Consider the following 19,840-nt stretch of genomic DNA (forward strand, 5'->3'; position numbering starts at 1 on the left):
GGGGGCGGCCCGCGGGGGGGAGAGGCGGGAGAAGCACGACCATGGTAGGACACAACCAAGTGTGGATAGAGACAATATCTGAGAAGTTGGCACAAAAAACCCTCCACGCAAAGCCCTCCCCAAACCACTGAAGCACAGAGATGAAGGCAAGGCACAAGGCCCATGGCTGTCTTCCTTTGATAACCTATAGATCACAAACCCTCAAAAGCAGCAGCCTGGCACCAAAACGCAGCGAGCAGCCTCGTGCTCTCACAGAATCACAGAATGTCAGGGGTTGGAAGGGACCTCAAAACATCATCTAGTCCAGCCCCCCTGCCAGAGCAGGCTCACCTACAGTAGGTCACACAGGAACACATCCAGATGGGTTTTGAGAGTCTCCAGAGAAGGAAACTCCACAACGTGAAAAATCAGCCTGTGCCAGGGCTCTGGCACCCTTACAGTGAAAAAGTTTTTTCTAATATTTTTGTGGAACCTCCTATGTTCCAGCTTGTACCCATTGTCCCTGGTCCTGCCACGGGACATAACTGAAAAGAGCCTGGCTCCGTCCTCCTGACACTCCCCCTTGACGTATTTATAAACACTAATGAGGTCACCCCTCAGCCTCCTCTTCTCCAAGCTGCAGAGCCCCAGCTCATTCAGACTCTCCTCATAAGAGAGATGTTCCACTCCCTTCATCATCTTTGTGGCTCTGTGCTGGACTCTGTCAAGCAGTTCCCTGTCTCTCTTGAGCTGAGGGGCCTCTGCCTCTCAGCACCCAGAGGTGCTCCTACGCTCAGCTCGCCATGGGGATGGCACGCAGCCTCAACCCAGAGGCTCCCGGCTGAACCTCTGGGCAGCCTTGTAGGTCGTTCACCATTTCTCTACTACTGCTGGGGCTCTGATTTTTAGATCAGCACATTTCATTGTCCAGAGTGGCCGCAGGTCGGGCAGGCAGAGCTTGCTTCCTGGATACAGGGGCTATTTTAAACCACACGTGCTGGCGCTCACAGCTCCGCTCGCAGAGCTCCATCCCGCTGCTCCAGACAGCTCATTCGCGCACAATAGAGCAAAGGGACAGAGGCCAAAAAGACATCCTGTGGGCCAGGGAAGATGAAGTAAGGATGAAGAAGCAGAGCAGAGGCTGGGGAAGGAAGAGAGGACAATGAAATCACGTGCCTCAGAGATTTATGTGCCCTGGCAGGACTTCGAGACTCATCAGAGGGAAGTGCCCAGGGATGGGGTCACATGCATTCCCCTGGACGGAGGGCTGGCTGCGGGCACGGAGGCCAGTCCAGCTTGGAGGAAGGTGGAGAGCCCTCGCTGCGGGGAGTCAGGCAAGGTGAGCCCAAGACCAAACTCACATCTGTTGTGCAGTTTCGGGTGAATTGCACAACGCGTTCCCAACTTCAATTTTGTGCAAGTATTAACGAAGGCTATACCGAAAGCGACGTCTAGAAGACTTTTGTCTCCAGGAAAAACTTTGCTGGCATGGGGTGCAACCAACACACCCAGCTTCAAACCATCCTGGGCCTAGCCGGACCACCATGCCACAGGGTAGGAAAGCAAAGCTAATGGCTGGCGGAGCACCCATCAGCAGGGGCCGGTGACAACCTTCTCGCTGGAGACCTCTCCGCGGTGGCAGCCATCCTGCTGATGGACCAAGCAAAGCCAGGCTCTCAGCTTTTGGCTGTGCCTCACAAGGCAGGAGGCTTCACCAAGGATGCTCAGGTGGCACAGTGCGACGTACAGGAGAAGGGTGCCACGGTGCTATAGGCCCGTCATGTGAGCACTGACGTGGCATTTCAGAAATCAACCCACCCTCTTCCCCAGGGGTACGATAGATATCAATTTGGAGAGGTGCCACCATGCTAATTTCACATGTAAAGAGCACAACTTTCCACAAAGCATCCAAGAAAGGAGATGGACTTCTAAGTGCTGCTAAAAATAAATGGAAACCACAGATGGCCTTTCAGATAAGGCAATCTAGGCTTCAGGAAAGCCAAACAGCCTATCCGTAGTGCTGCTCCCATAATTACTACCCTCCCCCTGCGGTTTCCTTGCCTGGCCAGATGCTGCTGCCATGGGGCTGACAACTGCCACGACATTTACAGGTGTCCAAGCCCCGAGGGGGCTGGCTTCCACACAGCAGAAATGTGAGGGGGGCTGATAAGGGCTATTGCAACCTCCGCCCCATCAGCAATTCCAGTCTGTGCTGGCGTCACTGGGGCAGGGTCCGGGTCAGCCGGCTCTCCCTTCGATACTGCGTCTGGCCTTGGATCGGGCTTGTGAGCCGCCCTTCTTGGGAAAGTCAGGTAAAGGCTTTCAGTGCTTGTTCTGGGACCCCACAAACATCCCAGCCCCAAGGAATACTGTCCCACCATGGCCTTGCTGCAGGCAATGGTGACTGATTCTCAGACCAGAGCAGGAGCTCAGGAGTGGTACTTCTTGCAACCAGCCCCAGTAACCTTCAACTGGGTCACCAGGGATCATTCATATCACTTTTAGCATGGTAATTTTATTAATAGATACTGTCTTGAACACTTCCAAGCTATTCCAGGAAGTTAGTGGAGTCTCATTATCTCCTCTCGCAGAGGAAAATTTCCATTTTGAAATGGAAGAACCAGATCCTTCAAGCCATGTGGAAGAGTGAGAACTCAGCCAGGAAAGGGTCCCAATCCTCATGCCCCACCCTGAGCTGGCTGTTCACTTCACTTGCCTGCCCTCTCCCAAAGGCTGCCGGCACTCCTCTCCCTGTGCAGCCTACGCACCCAGGGCCACATCCTGCCCTTCCCCTGCACAGCAAGGTGCTCTCCAGTATCAGCCTCCAGCCGTGAGCGAGGGGCAGGGAAGTCACCCCTCTTCTTCCCACAGAAGCATCCTCAGCAAGAAGGAAAACACGGAGAGACTTGTCATTGAATAATATTTTCTGGAAATTTCCTCTGAGGGCTCAGTATTAGCTCAGGTGCTTTTCCCTAATGTGGAGACTCGACCTCAGAAATAGGGCAGATACAGGGATACGGCACAGCACAACCAGCTGTACAGCCTTGTTGGAAAAAAAGCCAGCCAGGAACCATCATGAACTGTTAATGCTTTAGCTTAAGGGAAAATAATCCCGAAGCTGATGGATTTATGGAGAATTACAGTAATTAGAGCCTTGATCAAATTAGTCAGCCCCTAGCAGCAGCAGTAGGATTACTCCTGGAGGCCAGCATTTCTCAATATTTTTCAATTAAAGAGCTGCCTCACCCCTTTGAAAAAAATCCACTGCTCACATCACACAACAGCTCACTTACGGTCAGCTAAAACAGAGGTGCTGCTCTCACCACTCCTTTATGGCTTTTGTATTCCTCCACAGTGTTTTTTGGCCTGCATGGGAATGTGAGTTGGATTTATTTTCCCCCCATTTTTCATTTCAAGTGGTTCGCAGATGACCTGCTTTTGCCGTAAAACCCCCTAAACATTCCCAGAACACAAGCTGAGAAGCCCCTTTGGAGGCCAAGGATACATCATGTTGGACTATAAATAGACAAGGTATTCCTGATTATAGCAAGAAAGCAGGGAGAAGAAACAGTGCATGGGAGATTTGGTCCCAGCTGGCCCACTCCATTTTTATATAGCCTCAGTTTTATAATAAGCACCAGCAAAACAACAGCAATGGGAACGCAAAACAGCAGCAACAGGAACTAGGCAAAGGGTTGTCCCGAGCCGGAGCAGCTCACAGCGTGTTTGCGAGCACCCATGGCAGAAAAGGGGCTTTAGGGGAGCCGGGGAGATCAGGGAAGAGCTGCACCAGCAGGCAGGTGCCCTGACCCAGTGCAGGCACCACAGAAAGCTGTTGTGGGGGAGCATGACCGGCAGCACCCCAAGCAGGGCCGTGGGTCGGTGCCTCGCGTTGCTTGCCAGAAAACTCTTGAAGGGGTTCAGCCCAAAGGCTGCTCCTTGGATTTCTGAGAGTGGTGGCCATGAAACAGTTGAAGGAAGCAGGTGCCCTCCAGCCTGTGTGCAACATGTTCTGCCAGGCTTCCCACAGCCCAGGGATTTTGTCCTGCATGGCAGGACAGACAAGTCCCGTCCCACCAGTTATTTGGTATGTGGGTAACCACAAGTAGCAGCTCAGTGACCCACTCCTGCTGAGGTGATCCACTCACCTTTTAAACCTGTGGTCTAACATCTGCATCTGTTTGCTGTTTGACTGGGGAGGTAAAGGAGAACACTACCAGGAAACTCTACAAAATCTGGTGTAAAGGCTTTTTCAGGGAATGGCTTCGTTTGTTTTAGTTCTATCATTTCAATGTCACTGTCTTCAGTCAGGAGAGGTGGAGGAGTTTAAAACCACAGAGACCCAGACAGGCATTCTGGGAGAATCCCACCCAACTCAAGAGAAAAACAACGTATGATCAGGAGAAAGAAACTCCTCCAACCAAGACACATGTAGAAATCACACCATCATTTCTGCTAAGAGCTGCCCTGAGCTACCGCCTGGGCCCCCAGCAGTGCCCCAAGCCTGAATTACTGCAGGCATGACTTGACTGAGCTCCTCTATGCCATGCCCAGGCACGCAATGAAACCCTTAGCTCAAGCATGATATTACCTTTAATTCATGTTGGCTGGCTATCAAAAGGCATATTCCATTGCTAACGTTCATGCAAGTCTTCTATCACTAATAAAACTGCTCTGCGGTTACAGACCTAACTCTGTTCAAGTGCCATCCTGGACAACTCTCTCACCACAAAATCTGCTTTCCAGGAGGAAAACTCATCTAATGGGGACACAAAAGCATCCCAGCAAGTATCTCCAGAAATGTGAGCATCAGCTTTGAACCAGTGCAGTCAGGAGGTTACACATGCGTGCAAGTGCCAGCAGAAAGTGCTGCTGCTTGTGTTCACCCCATTTCATAGGGCTCAGCTGCTGAATTCTTCTGGACAGGGGCGTAAATAGAACCTCCTCACCAACAGCAGCTAAACTCACAGTCTCAGCCACAGACTGGCACACATTCAAGCTGGGATTTGGATTAATGGCTCAGCCTAGTGACACAGCAGTATCAAAAGCAAACAGCTAACTTGAGTCTTCAAGCTGGAGGACAGCACTTTGCGTTTTGCAGTTGGGGAAATCAACCAAGTGGCTGATTTAATGAGATTATGACTAAAACTGTCCTCTTGCATTGATGTCCTGAGCTCAGGGCTCTCAGAAGAGCAGCACTGCCCTGGGCCAGGTACCTGACAAGGCTGGTTTGGCTGCAGGGACCAGGGCTGTCCTGATGTGACCACCAGCTCTGCGTGTGTGTGTGCCTCTCTGAGTGAGTTTGGTTACCACTTTGGGCAGCTGTTTCCCCTGCTCTGCACACCTGGAGCAGACTCACCTTTATCCCCTCGATTCTGAAGCCCAGCGTGGCAGTTGAACTGATGGTCTCCCTCCACTGCATGTAGCGGGGCTTGGTTACTGCCCGCAGCACATTCTCCTCCTCGGTAGGGGCATCAGGGTCCACCTCAATCATCTTCTGGTACATGTCCTTCCTCAGGCTCGGCTTCTTCCGGGCCTTTATCAGCTCCTCCTCTAAGTACGTCCTGCAAGGAGTGATGGAGGGAACATTAGCAGGGCCATAGGACCACAACACGAGGTGCCACATACCCACAACCAGCTCTTGCCACTGAAATCAGGCCTATACAGGACAGCTGAACCCTACAGGGTAGGGCAGATGGGAAATAATAGAACAAGCTTCACTGCAGGTGAATTGATCTTGGTTTAATTAGCACCCATCACCAGGACCTGATGCCTTTTCAGTTCATCAAGGAACCACAACCGATTTGGCAGTAACAAAGGAGGTTTTTTCCTCAGAGGTGGGAGGTGCAGAGCAGTTTGGATTTGGGGGGGAAGGAGGTGACAGAAGGACGTGGGTGGCTGCTGCTCCTGTGCCTCTCCTGGGCTTTCTCATCCCCTCACTCCAAGCACTGCGAGGGCTCTGCCTCATCAGCTGCTAAGCAGGGTCTTTTCATGAAGGGCTGTTTCGCTGCTGCTGATCTTGCCCAGCATAGGTCTGTTTCAAGTGGACTATCTAGAAAAAGCTTCCTCTACAGGATAGAGCAGAGGAAGGGACGCAGCCTTGGCCAGGTGCTTACCGTCACCCCCAGGATCACAGTTGGGTGCAGTTGGGATAGGAGAATGGGGGAAGGAAGGGAGGGTACGGAAGAGTTTGCAAAGACCGTGGGTTTTATACATCCTTTGGAGGATCACCACTTTGTGCTAGAGCACACTGGTGGAAAACTTCTGCACTCTGGCATGCAGAAAACCATCATCCACAAAATAATACTTCCTGCAGCAGTAATAAACCGCTACGTAACTCCTCCTGTGGCTCCCAAACCTGCCCCAGCTCAGCCTGGCAAGTGCCCAGGCTCTATCCAAACCACCTGCCAAGCCAAGTGAGATGTCTCAGCAAAACGACACGGGAATGACCCTATTTGTCACCTCCTTTCCCCAAACCCAAACTGCTCTACACCTCCCACTGGTCATGTCCAGCTCTGCAGAGGGGCTGTGCCCTTCCTCTATGTCCCTTGTGCAAAAATCCCAGCACTGAACGTGTGGTTCACCTCCTGAACCAAGCAAAACACACACAGAGGAAGCTAGGCAGACTACGTGGGACGGTGTTGCTGTTTCCCACAGGCTTAGCAAGGGAAACTGTTGTCTTTTCTCAGAACAAGCATATGATCACTGAGCAGACCTTCCCTGGGCATCAGTCCCTGTGAAAAACACTGCAGGTAAAAGCAATGAAAGGTTTCAGCTGAGATCACCAAACCCATGATTTTTGGGCAGATGGAATAAAATGGCACAATAAAGCAAGAGCGTGCTCAGAAGTGCTGCTCACACCGCTCAGAAAGCTACATTTCCTTTTGATGAGAATGACAGATTGTCTGTGTCTGCGGTTCAGTCCCCCCACAGCGCTCCACGCTTGAACCATCACCAGGGCTTAAGAAAGACAAACTTCTGCTTAGGGGTGACTGGAGGAGGCTGCCAAATCCCAAAGCCAGGTTGGCAGGAGAAAAACCAAACCTCTATCTGCCTGGCAGCAAGCTGCTGGCTTAGAGGACAGGTTTAGTAGTCCTGAGGTCTAGTTTATCTGCCAGAGTCTCTCCTGCCCAGCTGTGGTGATGCCCCACTCTCCAACATTAACCCAATTCACCCTCCCTCACCAGCTCCTCCCACAGCTCTACCTTATTTAATGAAGATGATGATGCCTGGCACGTTTGCCCTCTTGTCTGCTCTGCCTGTCTTAGCTCCAAAAACCCAGGTACACAAAGCCCGTGGTCTACAATTTGCATGCGGGAGGCTTTTCTCCTCGCAGAGACAGCCACAGGAGCATCCGGATAGCATGACCAGCAGGTTTTCTTCTAGTGGCTGTCATCTCCGGGTCCAGAGCGTGTCCCATCTCCTTCCTCTGGCAGCACCGTATGTGCCAGCTGGGGCCATGTGGCTGCGCCGGGGCCCCCTGCCCTTCTCTCCATCGCTCCGGTGGAAACTATTCCTCGCCTCTTCCCTGCCGACAGCCTGACACGCCAGTTCGAGTTTCACATTGGGAGTTCAGGAGGGGAAAAAAAAAGATTCCTCCCTCCCACAGAAACCATCAGCTTTTCCAGCAGCGCAAGCGTCTCCACTGCGTCTGGGCTGCGCCGCAGTCAGCGAGGGGGGTCTCAACCCACCGTGCCGCCAGCCAGCAGACCCAGCACCGAGCGGTGGCCTGAGGCTACTCCAAAACTGGCAGATGCCTGGGGTCACCTGCCCTGCTCACATTTGCTCTGGGACATCCTGGTCAACTGTGTTGCTGCTAGCTCAAAACCTGCTACTGGCCAAGTGGCTGCGGCTTGGGATCTTGGCGTATCTATATAAAGTTCTCGAGGAGGACACGGGTAATGTTGCTCATCTGTTAGGAAATATTTCAAGGACTTTGCATGAGAGGCACTAAACTACTTTAGCACACACATTTTATCCCTCAAGTGTGCATTGGAGCAAAGAGTGAGCAGAAGGAAAGTTTCTTGCCATTCAAGCTCTGCCATTCGAGTGTCTTTATTTCACCTCTCTGGCACCCTGGGCAGGATCTCACCACCTTTTGCTCCCTGCCCCTTGGCTTTGTCCTCCTGTGGCAGAGAGAAGCAGGTTGTCATCCTCCTAAAAGCTGCTGTGCAATTCTGGTGTACCCAAACAGAGTGCTGTCCCCTCCACTGCACAAAAGCACTTCCCCAGCACATGGGACAGTCAACAAGCAGGGAAGGAAAGAGCCTGGTGTGTCCTTCCCCTACCCAGACCTCCCCACGGCTCTTTGCTCACACTACTGGCTTAGCTTTTCCTGAAGACAGGTAAGCCTGGTGTTCTCACTTGTGTGCTCCAGAAGGCTTTACCCAGGAGATGCCTTTGCTTCAAATATCCCATCTTAAAGCTCAAACAAGGTCCCCAAAGCCACTCACCTGACCCCCATTTTGCAGTCCATAACACAGGGGGAGTCAAATTCAGCCAGCAGATCTTCCATCTGGTTGTATCGCTCCCCGTCCTTCACAACGTCGCCATGATAGGCAGGAACATAGGGCTTCAGGACATCATTCATCAGGCGGTCGAGGCAGCGCTGCTCCGATTCACAGTGCTTCTTCAGTATCCTGCCATTGGCTGCTGCCTTGAAACTACCTGAGGGTGACGAGGTACAACGTGCCACTTGCTTTGGATGAGGAATGATGCTGTGCCTTCCCAAAACAAGAAGGGCAGCCCAACACCTTGCAAGCATCTCCATTTACACCCGCACCCAAAAGAGTCCCTGCAGGCTGGGACTTGGAAGCCTGGGCTGTCAGATTCACCTGGAGGGTCAGGGATTTATAACCAGCAAAGCCACACTTCAGACAAGGCAGAGACCTGCCCTGCAGCACCCAACACATTTGTTTCACAGCCTCTGTGTACTTCATGGCACGTTAACCCCTTTGACTCTAGGCTCATGTGTGGGGCATCGTTGTGCTGGGCTGCATCACCTGCTTTGCTGTGGAGCAGCAAGTGGGCTTGGGTCTCACCCAAATGACTCACCTAAAGCTTGAGAAAAAAAGCAGCAGTAATAGCTGCTGGCCCTGGGAGACTGAAAGCACAGAGCACTGCACCCTCACGTCACCCTCCCTAGCATTTAAGTAATTCACTCTCCTGAGCTAAAGACATGGGAGCTGAAATCCACGACATTCCCGCAGCAGACAGAAGCAATTCTGGCCAACAAAGCCGACTAATCTGAGATAACGAAGAGCCTTTCCACCTCTCTGCCCCTCCCCATGCCCCGTACCTGCGTGTCCTGCCAGTTGGATCCAAGGGTACTTCTTCTTGAAAGACATCACAAATGGGGACCAGTGCACCATATTCTTGATCTTCCGCCATGATTTGCTCTAAGGAAAAAAAAAAATCATGAAGGTGAATGCAATGTTTTAAGCATGTACTGTCCGTAAAGTCACTTCAGGCAGCACGCAGCTGTTTTGGACAGGGGAAAAAGCATCAGAGCCAGCACAGGATGGAAGCAAACAGAGAGTCTGCTCTTTTCCCATTGCTCTGTGCCAAGCTGGAGCTGCTGGGCTTTGACTCTACATTCAAAAATCACGGGTAACTTCACTGAAGTGGACGGCGTTACAGTGCTGTTCCAGTTGGCTGCTGCTGCTGCAGAGCGCCCAGCCATCTGCATTACCTTGCCTCCGCTCCGCGCATCGCCCTGCAGAAGCGGCAGGGACACTAACCCATCCTTGGTTACTGCCTTAGATCACGGCAGACGAAGAGGGGAAGGGAGCCCAGGATTTCTATCTGGCCACAAAACTCAACTCCAGCTCCAGCGGGGAACAAGAGGCGCTCACACAAAGGCGCGTAGGCTCACCGCCTGCCTTTTGTTCCCCGCTGAAAGGCAGCTGCTTTGTCCATTAAGCTGGCAAACCCGCATGTGGCTGATCCGCCTGCTTTGGCCCATCCGCAGCTACATTCTAGAGAACAATTCCCTTCTGACATGTTACGTTTTCTCGCCAGATAGATCACATAAAACTATTTACATGAGGACGAGGACTGCATCAGACATACGAAAGCCTCCTTCGAAGGCTCTTTCCTGTGAGGGTTTTTCCATGGATTTTTCTAAGGAACATGCCACCAGTAAAAGGCAAGGGGACGACCTCTTATCTCAGCCCCAGAAGGCAACGGCGCAAACAAATCAGGCGAACAATATACAACAGCAACAATGGAAAAATGTCTTCTTGCAGGAGCTGGGACAAACAGACAGCATAGTCCTGGCTGCTCCAAGCTACTGACTTCAGACGGAAGCCTGCAGATAAATTATCCTCATTTGCTCTGCTCTGAAGGCATGGGAAGGAGCCTTCCAGAAAGCCCAAGTAATCTCTTCCTCGTGTTTGGAGAACTGGCCCTTGTTCCAGTAACGCTTCACAGACAGGCGGGGAACAGCCAGCAGTCCTGACTTGCATTTTGGATGCCTGTCGGGGGTGAACTCATGGCACAGGAATCCGTGCTGGGAACTGCTGACATGTTTAAATGGAGAGGAACAAGCCAGACAAAGACGTTAGTGTCTAAAGCGTGGAAATTACACTGGGTTACCTCTGTGCCACGCACAAGCCCCACCGGGCAGCAGGGACACGTCGCACAGAGATGCAGGAGCTGCCCACGCGGTGGGGACCAGGGACAGGAGAGGGGAAGAAGAAAGGTCCTTCCCGTCCTCTCAGCCCAGGAGGAGCAGGGTGGCCCTTCCCTGGATGACTGCCTGCGGCCAGGAGAGTCCCTGCGTGCCCTGGCATCGGTACAGCGGTGCAGGAGTTTGGCAAGTGGCTGCCCGAGCATGGGGTGACACCGGGTATCCCCTTTGCCCAGGCTCCTCTGCGCCATGGGTTTGCTCTGCCGCCCAGTTTGCTTGCTTTGGCAGGGTGGGTGGGCAGTTCCCTACCTGACATGAGGATGAATGTTTTTATTTCCAAACACAGTGCCAGAACTTGTGTGCTTTAGCTGTTCTTTGTTCTCCTTTTGGCAGGGAGTGGGAGCGAAGGCGGGGAGCGGGATGTCCCCTCCTTTCGTTTTTAAAATAGTAACATCAAGTCCTGGCTGTTGTCGTGAAAAAAAAAGGAGGGGAAGCAAAGGTCTCCGAGGGAGTTTGGTCTCCAGATGAGTTTGACCCACCTCCTCTAAAACAAGGAGGAGAAGTCCTCCCACAACTTACCACACAGCATCGTAAGTCACTCAGTCCCAGGAAATATGCCAAGGCAACGCACCTTCTCAAGCCAAGATTTTGTTTTTCGGTGCTAAGAGCTTTATAGCTAAAACCTTGAGGTAATTCAAAGCAGAAGGAGAATGAAGGCAAGTGGCCCCCAAAGCAGGGTAAGCCACCCTGGCTTCCCCCTGATGGGGCTTTTCCAGGAGTGATACACTTTGCTCCGTCACCGTTCCCAGCGCAGGCTAACAGCCTCGAGGCCCTGGAGACACAAAACACCACCACAACCCTTCTGCTGGGCTGAACGAAACAGAAAGCTGGTCACTGAGCACACCCCCACAGGGAACAGGCTGCACGCCCCCATCCCTTTATACTGGAGGGAAATGTTTTCATCCAGGCACCAACCCAGTTCCAGGTTCAGCCAGGGATTTCCAACCCAAGTTCTAAGGACGTGTTTAAGGACTTGTTTTATGCAGAGGCTTGTGGTGGCTTCGTCCATCTGAAGTCAGTCTCAACTTGCTGGAAAAAAGACTGCAGGGCAAGTTGTGGCTGCTGCAGTGGCCACTGACAATTCCGCACTCCCCCCGTCTTTGTGGGTGCAACCAGGTGGGCACTTGCACGAGAGAGGAGGGATCATACTCTCTGCAATTCCATTGGGATTTTTGTTTTATGCCTGAGCCTCCTCCCAGTGCTATGAGGGAAATCTTCCTTCATCAAAATGAACCTCTCCCGTGCCCTCAGCTCATCGCACGTTACCACCCAGTATGCACAGCTTGCTTGGCATAGCAGCCTCTCCGGTCCAGTTTGTTTTGGGGTGTACACATCTACACAAAATGTCCAGTCACCTTGTCACAGGAGCCCTCAAAACACGGTGAGTTTTGCAAGGGCCAACTCCTCTCGTAAACCAGCAGCTGCACAACTTCATCTGCCTGCTCTCTGGGGCTGCTGACCCACTGCAGAGGAGAGATGGAGGCTGGACCAGGGAGGAGGGACACCAGCCAACACCCGCAACGATCCTGCCACCCCCTTTGCCTGAAGTTAAAAAATGCTCCCTAGGTAAGGGATTGCTCCAAAAGTTCACCCTTCGCACTTTTCCTACATCTTCAAGGGAGACATTATGTGGCTCTGAACCATCCGCAGGGTCCTTCACAGCTGCTGGAGATGGCTGAGGGCTTCCAGCAAGAGGTCTGTATTTATTCAAACACTGGCAGGCATTCAGACATCTCAAAGCCGACAGTTTGGGATCCTAGTCGTGCCAACCCCCGTGTCAGGCTCCTGCAGCTGGCCATGGAAAATCAGAGGCACAAGGTTCACACCACTCCTGCTCATCTTGATGGCCATGTGCAGGAAAGAGCTCCCCTGTGCTTGGTGGGCTGCTGCCTCCCGCCCTGCCTGGCATTATTAATCTAAAAAATATTAAAGCTATTTACAATAAAGAAATCTATTTAACCTGGCCTGCTGGGAACTGTAAGGGCATTGTCCCCAGGCTCTTCTGTAACTTCTGGTTTATATTTCAAGGAGGTCCAGCAGCACAGGCACAGCCGTATGTACATTAAGAAGTTACCTGTGGCAACTCCCCAGCCTCAGACTAAAGGGTTTTTCACCTACTGGAAAAAACAGCTTTGCGGGTGGCATTACCAAGTGATGTCGGCGAAGGGCAGATATGTGCTCTTCTTATCTGCCTGCAAGGAAGTGAGCACACAAGCTGTCAGGCCGAAAGCTAAACATGCTTCCAACTCTTTTGCACGATCAAAGCCCCTGCCTGCTTGTGCCACCCTGGCAGCCTGCTCTCCCCAACTCCAGCTCTGTGACTGCTTTCCCTCCCAGAAAACACATGAAGGTGACCGCTTGTGCTCCTGCACACATAGCAACAGCACGTAGTCTGTGTAAGCAGGGAATATGCACGAGGTGTCTGATGCAATGTGACAATTTTTATTTAAAACCTGTTTCAGCATCAGCAAATGCTGACTGATTAGCTGTTAGGCAGCAAATTATCTAGTGACTCTGGAAATATATTCAGTGAGGAGTGGCATCGTCTTCCCTAATCGTCTGCCACATGGAAAAAGCCGAGCAACTGTCAGAACCAACTCTAAAAATCAACTTTCAGGGATTGCTGCAGCACTCTTAATTCTGTTTCTGCTCTCTTATAACTTGCTGTGGAGCACGATGCCCCAAGCCGAGGGTGGGATACAGGCCAGAGGAATTAAACCCTTCCAGCAAGCACCCACAATTGGTCAGTGGGAGAGGAGTGCTGGGAAAACAATTTTATCTGCTGCATGTTTAACTTTACTTATCTAAAGCTTAAAGCAAACTCTAGGCTTTCCCCATCTGTCAGTAGAGCTTCATATGGAAAGAACAACATAGGAGAATTTAGTGCCAACCCAGAAGGTCAGAGGATATACTGTGTTTAATTAGATTAAACAAAAAGTGACTGACGAGCTCAGTGTTTGCTCTACATTTTTCCTCTAGCATATGGCATTCCTTTAATGTCTGCTTGAATGAGACGTGCCTTTCTGGGACTGCCTGTTGCCTCCCTTTTCCCTTTCCCAGCGTGGACCCTGGTGGAATTTGACTGGTGTTTCTCCCCGTGCAGAGAGCCAGCGGGGTGCTCTTCCCTTTCCATGCATGCAGCCAGAGATAGGTAGTAATTGATTTAATTTGCTGAAATTATGGTTTCCTATGGTTTTATGGGACCAAATGTTCCTGGAAATAGTGGGAGCTGGACCTGTATTTCAGCGCCTTTTATTAACTACAGCGTGTACTCTTAGAGGCAAGATTTCACAGTTGGGTCAGGGGGTGGGGAAGAGTGGGATCAGCGTTAAAGCAATGACTTTCCCAATTCTGAAAGGAACTTCAGCCTCTTCCTCCCTGAAAGATCCCGAAACGGCCTAGGATCAGAAGAGACAGAGGAAAACTGTGAGGAGACAGTAGCATCACCAATGCTCATCGCTTCCCCTGATTTGTTGCACACCAGAGATTTGTCTCTGGCTTTCCCTTCACTCAGGAGAAAGCTCCACTCCTGTGGCACAGTGACATCCAACCACCCTTGGTGCTCCTCACAGCACTGAAACACCCGTTGGGCCAGGCAGCCCCACCGACACCTCGCCGGCTGCCCACCCCTCACTGAGCACAGCAGCTCAGGAGAGGCACCGCGCTGGCCCCTGCCCTGTGCCCGCACCACCACTCGCTCCTCGGGTGCTGCGGTGACCTCCCCAACACTCTTCTGTGGGTAGGAGGTGCAGCGGACTCTCTCCACTCTTTGGTTTCGCTTCCAGCTCTTCCAAAGGGAGAAGTGCAGCCGCAGTGGTGTAGCGCCAGGGGCCCCCACGGTTTTCGGCACAGCTCAGAAGCGCTCTGGGATATTTCACTCACAAACAGAAGGGTCGGTGAGTTGCTCCTCATGTCTGGAACCTTGCTGCTTTAAAAAACAACACGGCGAGTAGCTGAGAAGGGCAGACTGCGCCGGAGAGCCCTCTTCTTTAATAACTAAATAAGTGGGGGGAGCGTTTGCCCGCAGAGTTCACTCCGTGTCAGGCTGCTCCACGGCCACGCACATGCAGCCAAGGAAAAAGAGGCCATTTAGTTTTCCATGTTTCAAAGAATGAATGTGTTTTCTTTTGGTCTTTAAAAAGCAGTTAAGGTTTCCCTAGTGATGATTGTTTCCCTTGACTGGGAAAAACCTTGTCACTCCAGCCGCGGCGGGGAGGCCAGCTTTCTTCATTGTGCTGGGTGCTGGGCACCGAGGGCAGCGGAGCAGAGCTGGCAGGTACTGCAGCATCCCGGCATGTTGGCAACCAAAATGTAGGATCCCATCCGAAAACCCTCCCATGATGTGCTCCAGAGTGTGATCGCTAAGGTGGCGCAGAGCTGGGGTTACACTCTGCTCAGCTTTTCCGTCTCCCAGCCCCTTGAACCTCTCCTTCCAACCAAGCAGCAAGAGCCCAGTGCCTGACTGCTTCAGCATGCACCAGGCTGTGATTGCTGACCCTGATGCTGGCGGCAAGCAACAGCCCAAGTTTGACATCATCTTCCTCCTGTGCAAATTCCCCTCATCCTCACTGACGCATTTGCTTCTCGACTGCACAATGGCTAAATAGCCTTGTTTTGGCCAAAGGATCAGCTTGCAACGGGAGGGCTTTGGATCAGTGGCCATTTTTTGGTTTGGTCACACAAGGCATTCAATAAAAATTTCAGCAGCTTGCCAAAACCTGGCAGAGGCAATGCCAGTCAGGCTCTCATAGCTCTTGTTCAGCAAAGATAAAGCGGCGTCAGACTTCACTCAAGTTAGCATAAGGAAATTTAATTTGATGACTGAAAGAAACTTCAGGGTACCTAGCAATTCTAGTCCAAACCCCTAAGTCCCACTAGATAGATTATTGTGATGGCTGGGGTGCAGAAGCTTCTGCTGAGGCACAGTGGCTTCTGCTACTTTACAAGGCCTCCATCTCACTTAGAGAGAGAAAAAAATCTTAATATGTACATTATTTCTTTTAACTCAGTCGTTTAGTTTTTCCGAATAGTCTTATTTTAGCCAGCAAGGATCTCTCACAGGAGAGAAGCCCCTCCCTTCTGGCCTTGTGAGGAATGCTCTTTTCTCCAGTGGGACCAGGGAGCGGTTTCACCAAGATCAAAGATCTGGGATAGAGGGTCACACAGATAAAGCTACTGTCTTCTCTGCCATCTGCAAGAGATCAGCATGTGCGATTGAGGAGCCTCGGTAAAAACGCCTGAAAGCCAGGAACATCTGCTCAGATCATCGAAAAAATATTCCAGTGTATTGGAAAAAACAAACAAACCAGGAGCTTGTTGCAGGCTCCCTCTTCCTGCCTGTGATGGAGGCAAGGAGGATTAGAACCGACAAAGGCAGATGAGTGAGCAGCAGTCCTTCGGGCGGACTGCCCCTACCACAATGGAAAGAAACGGCGTGGCGATGGGAGCCTGCTGCACAGAAGTCACCAGTTGTGCATAAGGACAGTTGCAACCTTGTCACCCACGACGTGCAAGCACAGCGTCGCAGCGGCACAAGATCCACCTCAGTGCCACGCTCAGGGTTAATTGCTCCAGTGAGGAAAGGCAGTGTGAGACCTCTCTGTTCAATTTGGCAAAGAAGGAAAGAAGCCGAAAAAGCCTAAGTGAGAGCGAAGGCAAAGCCTGCATTGGAGAGCTCAGAGTAACCGAGCCTCTAAGCTATGGTTGCCTCCATAAGACGTTTCTTCCTGATGGAGAACCTTCCCTTCATAAAGCTGAAAACCTCCTAACGCAGGTAAACCATAACTGACTTTCCTGTAAAGCTGGTTGAATTATTAATTGCCAGCATTAGACATGTTCAGCCTACTTTCCTGAGTGGGAACCGCTCCAGCTCTCTGGAAATGTATTTGTTACTCATTAAGTACACACACATAAGGTTTGTTAAGCAATTTTCAGCTTGGGGATGGTAAGTGAATAATTCAGAAACAGCTAATCGCTTTCGGTGGACTGTCGCTTAAGCCATATAGTGCTTCTTCCTCAGCAAACAGCTAGCTTTTAAGAGCCAGCAGCTTATAAAAATACTTCCTGGTAGCCAGAAGTAGGCCTTAGTGCACTAATTTGTGAGAAGAGTTCCTGAAGTGCTGCAGCCCATCTGTGCAACACTCTGTTGCATAGAGCTGCAGGCAGCCAAATCAGGCGTCCAGCTGAGAAACGTGATGTGCTGTCCAGAGACCTGACCCCGTATCGGGGAACTTGTCATCAGCTTTGATGGAAACTACTCCGTTTCCATCTGGAGACTTGCATTTGATCCCTTTCCCAGTTCCAGAGTATTTACCACCTTCTTTCTGGTTTAAAACATCACCTCTGCTCATTGGCTTCTCCAGTAGCACAGCATAAGCTGGGGTTGTGGGCTCCTGAGCCTGTGCTGGCTCTGGCACTTCTCAGTCTCACGCTGTCAGCGGGGAAGGATCTCCCACAGCACAGCCTTTCCAACCTTGCCACTGTAAATCCCAAACTGCTGCTAGCTCCCACATGCACTCTGAGACCAGAAGACGTTGCCCTTCTCGACATCAAACAACCACACCAGGCCCTGGTCAGCTGATTCGAACTCCAGTTCAGCAGCCTAAAGGCCAGAGCTGCAGTTTAAGATACGGAAGAGATTTTTTAGGAAAAAGTCACAACCGAGTGCCCTGGTGGGAGGTGATTTGGCAGGGCACAGCCTTCCCGTAAGAAACAACCTTTTCACAAGAGCTGAGCTCTTACATGCCAGGGAGGTGGGACGGGAGCTGTAGGCTTTGCCAGGTCCTCCCGAGGGATGGCCCCAACCCTCGGGTTCTCTGGGAACACGAGTCCCTGGCACAGCTCAGGTTGGGCAGCAACACAGGTGCTCAGACCAGCAGGAGATGGTGAAGTCCCAGTTATCTTAAGTCTAGCTTATTCAGACTGGTCAACAGAGTTACTCACAGGACATGGGCTGCCGAACACCCTCTTCTACGATTTGAAGGCAAGTTTTCAGGGATTTAAACCAGGGCGCTGCATTTACAGTCTGCATATAGCCATTTTGGGTGAGAGACACCAAACACATAAGTAACACCAATGAGTGGTCCAAAGCAGCTTCTAATACTGTTTTCTGAGTCTGATTTCTTTCTGTTTGCTTCAGGAGGTGACCCAGAAATCTTGGGACTGGACTAGCCTGTCCAGGAGCTGTTCCCTTGCTCTGCGCGCTCTGGAGCGTGCTCGCTGCTGTTCTGCTATTTGACCATAACTGAACTTCACTTTGTGGAATACGTGAGTGAGAAAAGCACCTCTGTTCCACGAGCAAGCGAAATGTTGAGATGTGTTTTAAGCACCTTCGGCTGGAGTGGGAAGGCAGAGATGGAAGGAAAGGAAAAAAGAGCCCAGCTACAACTGCGGTAATGTGTTTAGAATAGAAAATTTTTAAAATTACTCATAAGCCCCAAACATATCCACATTTACTGGGTATATGAAGTGTAAAAAGCTGATTTAGAAGAGTAGTTATAAGTTTCATAAACATGACTAAACTCTAAAGCTGAATGTTCAACAGGCGTGACCTTTTAATTCCCCTTTAAATCAGTTTAGCACTTTCATTTGTGTTTGGAGTCCCTCATGTTTGGATAGCACTTTAATGATTTAAAGTACTATTTAGATTTTTATTGTCTCTCCTGCTTCGGAGCAGGGACCGCAAATCCTCTGCTAAGTGGCTGGAGGAGTTTCTGCTTGCACAGGAGCTGCTGGGAGCACCAACCTGCCTCAGCCACGGTTACCCAGCATCCCCAACACACCACCAGGGGATAGGCCCCTTTTCCTAGGCAGCTCCTACATACAGTCAGCAACCAGAAGAAAATCCTCTGGGTGTGGAAGTGCAGGTCAGCTTTTACAGTGCCGAGCATCCATTACTCCCAGCACCGGGGCTTGTGGGCGCACACAGGGCTTCTCTCCACCAGAACGAGACAGACATAAGATTGTTTACCATGGAAAGGTTCCAAGCTCAACTTGTGGGCACACCAGAGACTTTCCAGTCTGCCAGCTTTCTAGCTGCACTGCCCCAAACAGGTACGGGAAGCAGAAACCTTGCACTTTAGGAGAAGCTGCTCACAAGGACTCCTCTCTTGCTGGACACATAAACCAGAGGCTTTGCTGGAGCCACGGGGTCCCTGGAGCACGGCAAAACCAAGCTAACTACAAGGCTTCAAACGCCTTCACACACAGAGCACCTCATTCCTGATTGCCCACACGGAAGCATCAGGCTGCAGGCAGGGACTTCAGCCAGATGACCCCGTTCCCTGTCCGTGTGGGTCCAGACTCTGCTGCGCCCACGCACCTTCGGGCGGGACGCTCGTCACCGCTGCGCCCGGAGCGCACCCAGCCCAGCAAGGACAGGGGGTGGCACAAGCTCAGCAGAGTGAGAGCCCCGGCTGTGTGGGGCAGGACGGAGGGAGGTAACTGCACACTTCGGCTGCCCTCCCGGCCCGTTGCAGGAGAAGGTCTGACAGTGTGCAGACCTCAGCGTGGCGCCAGGAGTAATTTTTTTTTATCCTCAGCTTCATTTTCATAGTTAAAGCCCTACGCGCGCCCCGTAGCCATTTTAGTTATGAGTCACTGAAAAATGCCAGCTTTAGCAACACAGCTTGACTTCTGCAAGGCCGGCTACATACGTACCTCTGCCGCCAAAGCCAACGTCCTGCCACGCCTGCCTGGTGCGAGAGCATCCGACGAGCGTGCTGGTGCTGGCTGGGCAGCCCCGTGCCGGGGAAAGGCCAGGGAGGCGGTGGGGAAAGAAGCCGTCACGACATCAGGCAAGGAGGTTTCTTGCTAGCAATGAGCCACGGGGTTTTCCTACGTTGCTTCTTTGAAGCTTGTGCGTGGGGCCGGGAGCCCTGCTGCACCCCGGCACGCCCCGGAGCCCTTAGGGAAAGGGACGGTATCCTCGGAGACGCGGAGAGGGTTACCCAACCCTAGATCCCAGCACGGCGCGCGGGGTTGGATTTCCCAGCCCAACCACGCACTGACACGCAGGGGTGAGGCGGGGGAAGAAAAAAGATTTCAGCTGTTAACTCCTAAGAAATTGAGGAGAAAACATGCCGCTCCTATATAGATGGCCCCGATATCCCACGAACCGGCGCATGTGTTGCTGCTGAGGTGCCAGCTGGAGGGATGCTGGTTTTTTGGTGG

At 51.7% G+C, this 19,840-nt stretch overlaps 1 protein-coding gene across 1 annotated transcript in view; it reads right to left on the reverse strand.

Annotated features, from left to right (window-relative positions):
• LOC104280511 (inositol-trisphosphate 3-kinase B-like) overlaps window positions 1–19,840 on the reverse strand; it is a gene marked incomplete at both ends in the record, with an annotated part of 61,611 nt that overhangs the window by 1,908 nt on the left and 39,863 nt on the right. The window contains 3 exons of the mRNA XM_009878181.1: window positions 5,339–5,543; window positions 8,433–8,646; window positions 9,278–9,377. Coding sequence (XP_009876483.1) covers window positions 5,339–5,543; window positions 8,433–8,646; window positions 9,278–9,377 — 519 coding nt within the window. The remainder of the gene's footprint in view (window positions 1–5,338; window positions 5,544–8,432; window positions 8,647–9,277; window positions 9,378–19,840) is intronic.

The sequence above is a fragment of the Apaloderma vittatum genome, unplaced genomic scaffold, assembly GCF_000703405.1.
Source record: "Apaloderma vittatum isolate BGI_N311 unplaced genomic scaffold, ASM70340v1 scaffold20761, whole genome shotgun sequence".
NCBI classification, from domain to species: Eukaryota; Metazoa; Chordata; class Aves; order Trogoniformes; family Trogonidae; genus Apaloderma; species Apaloderma vittatum.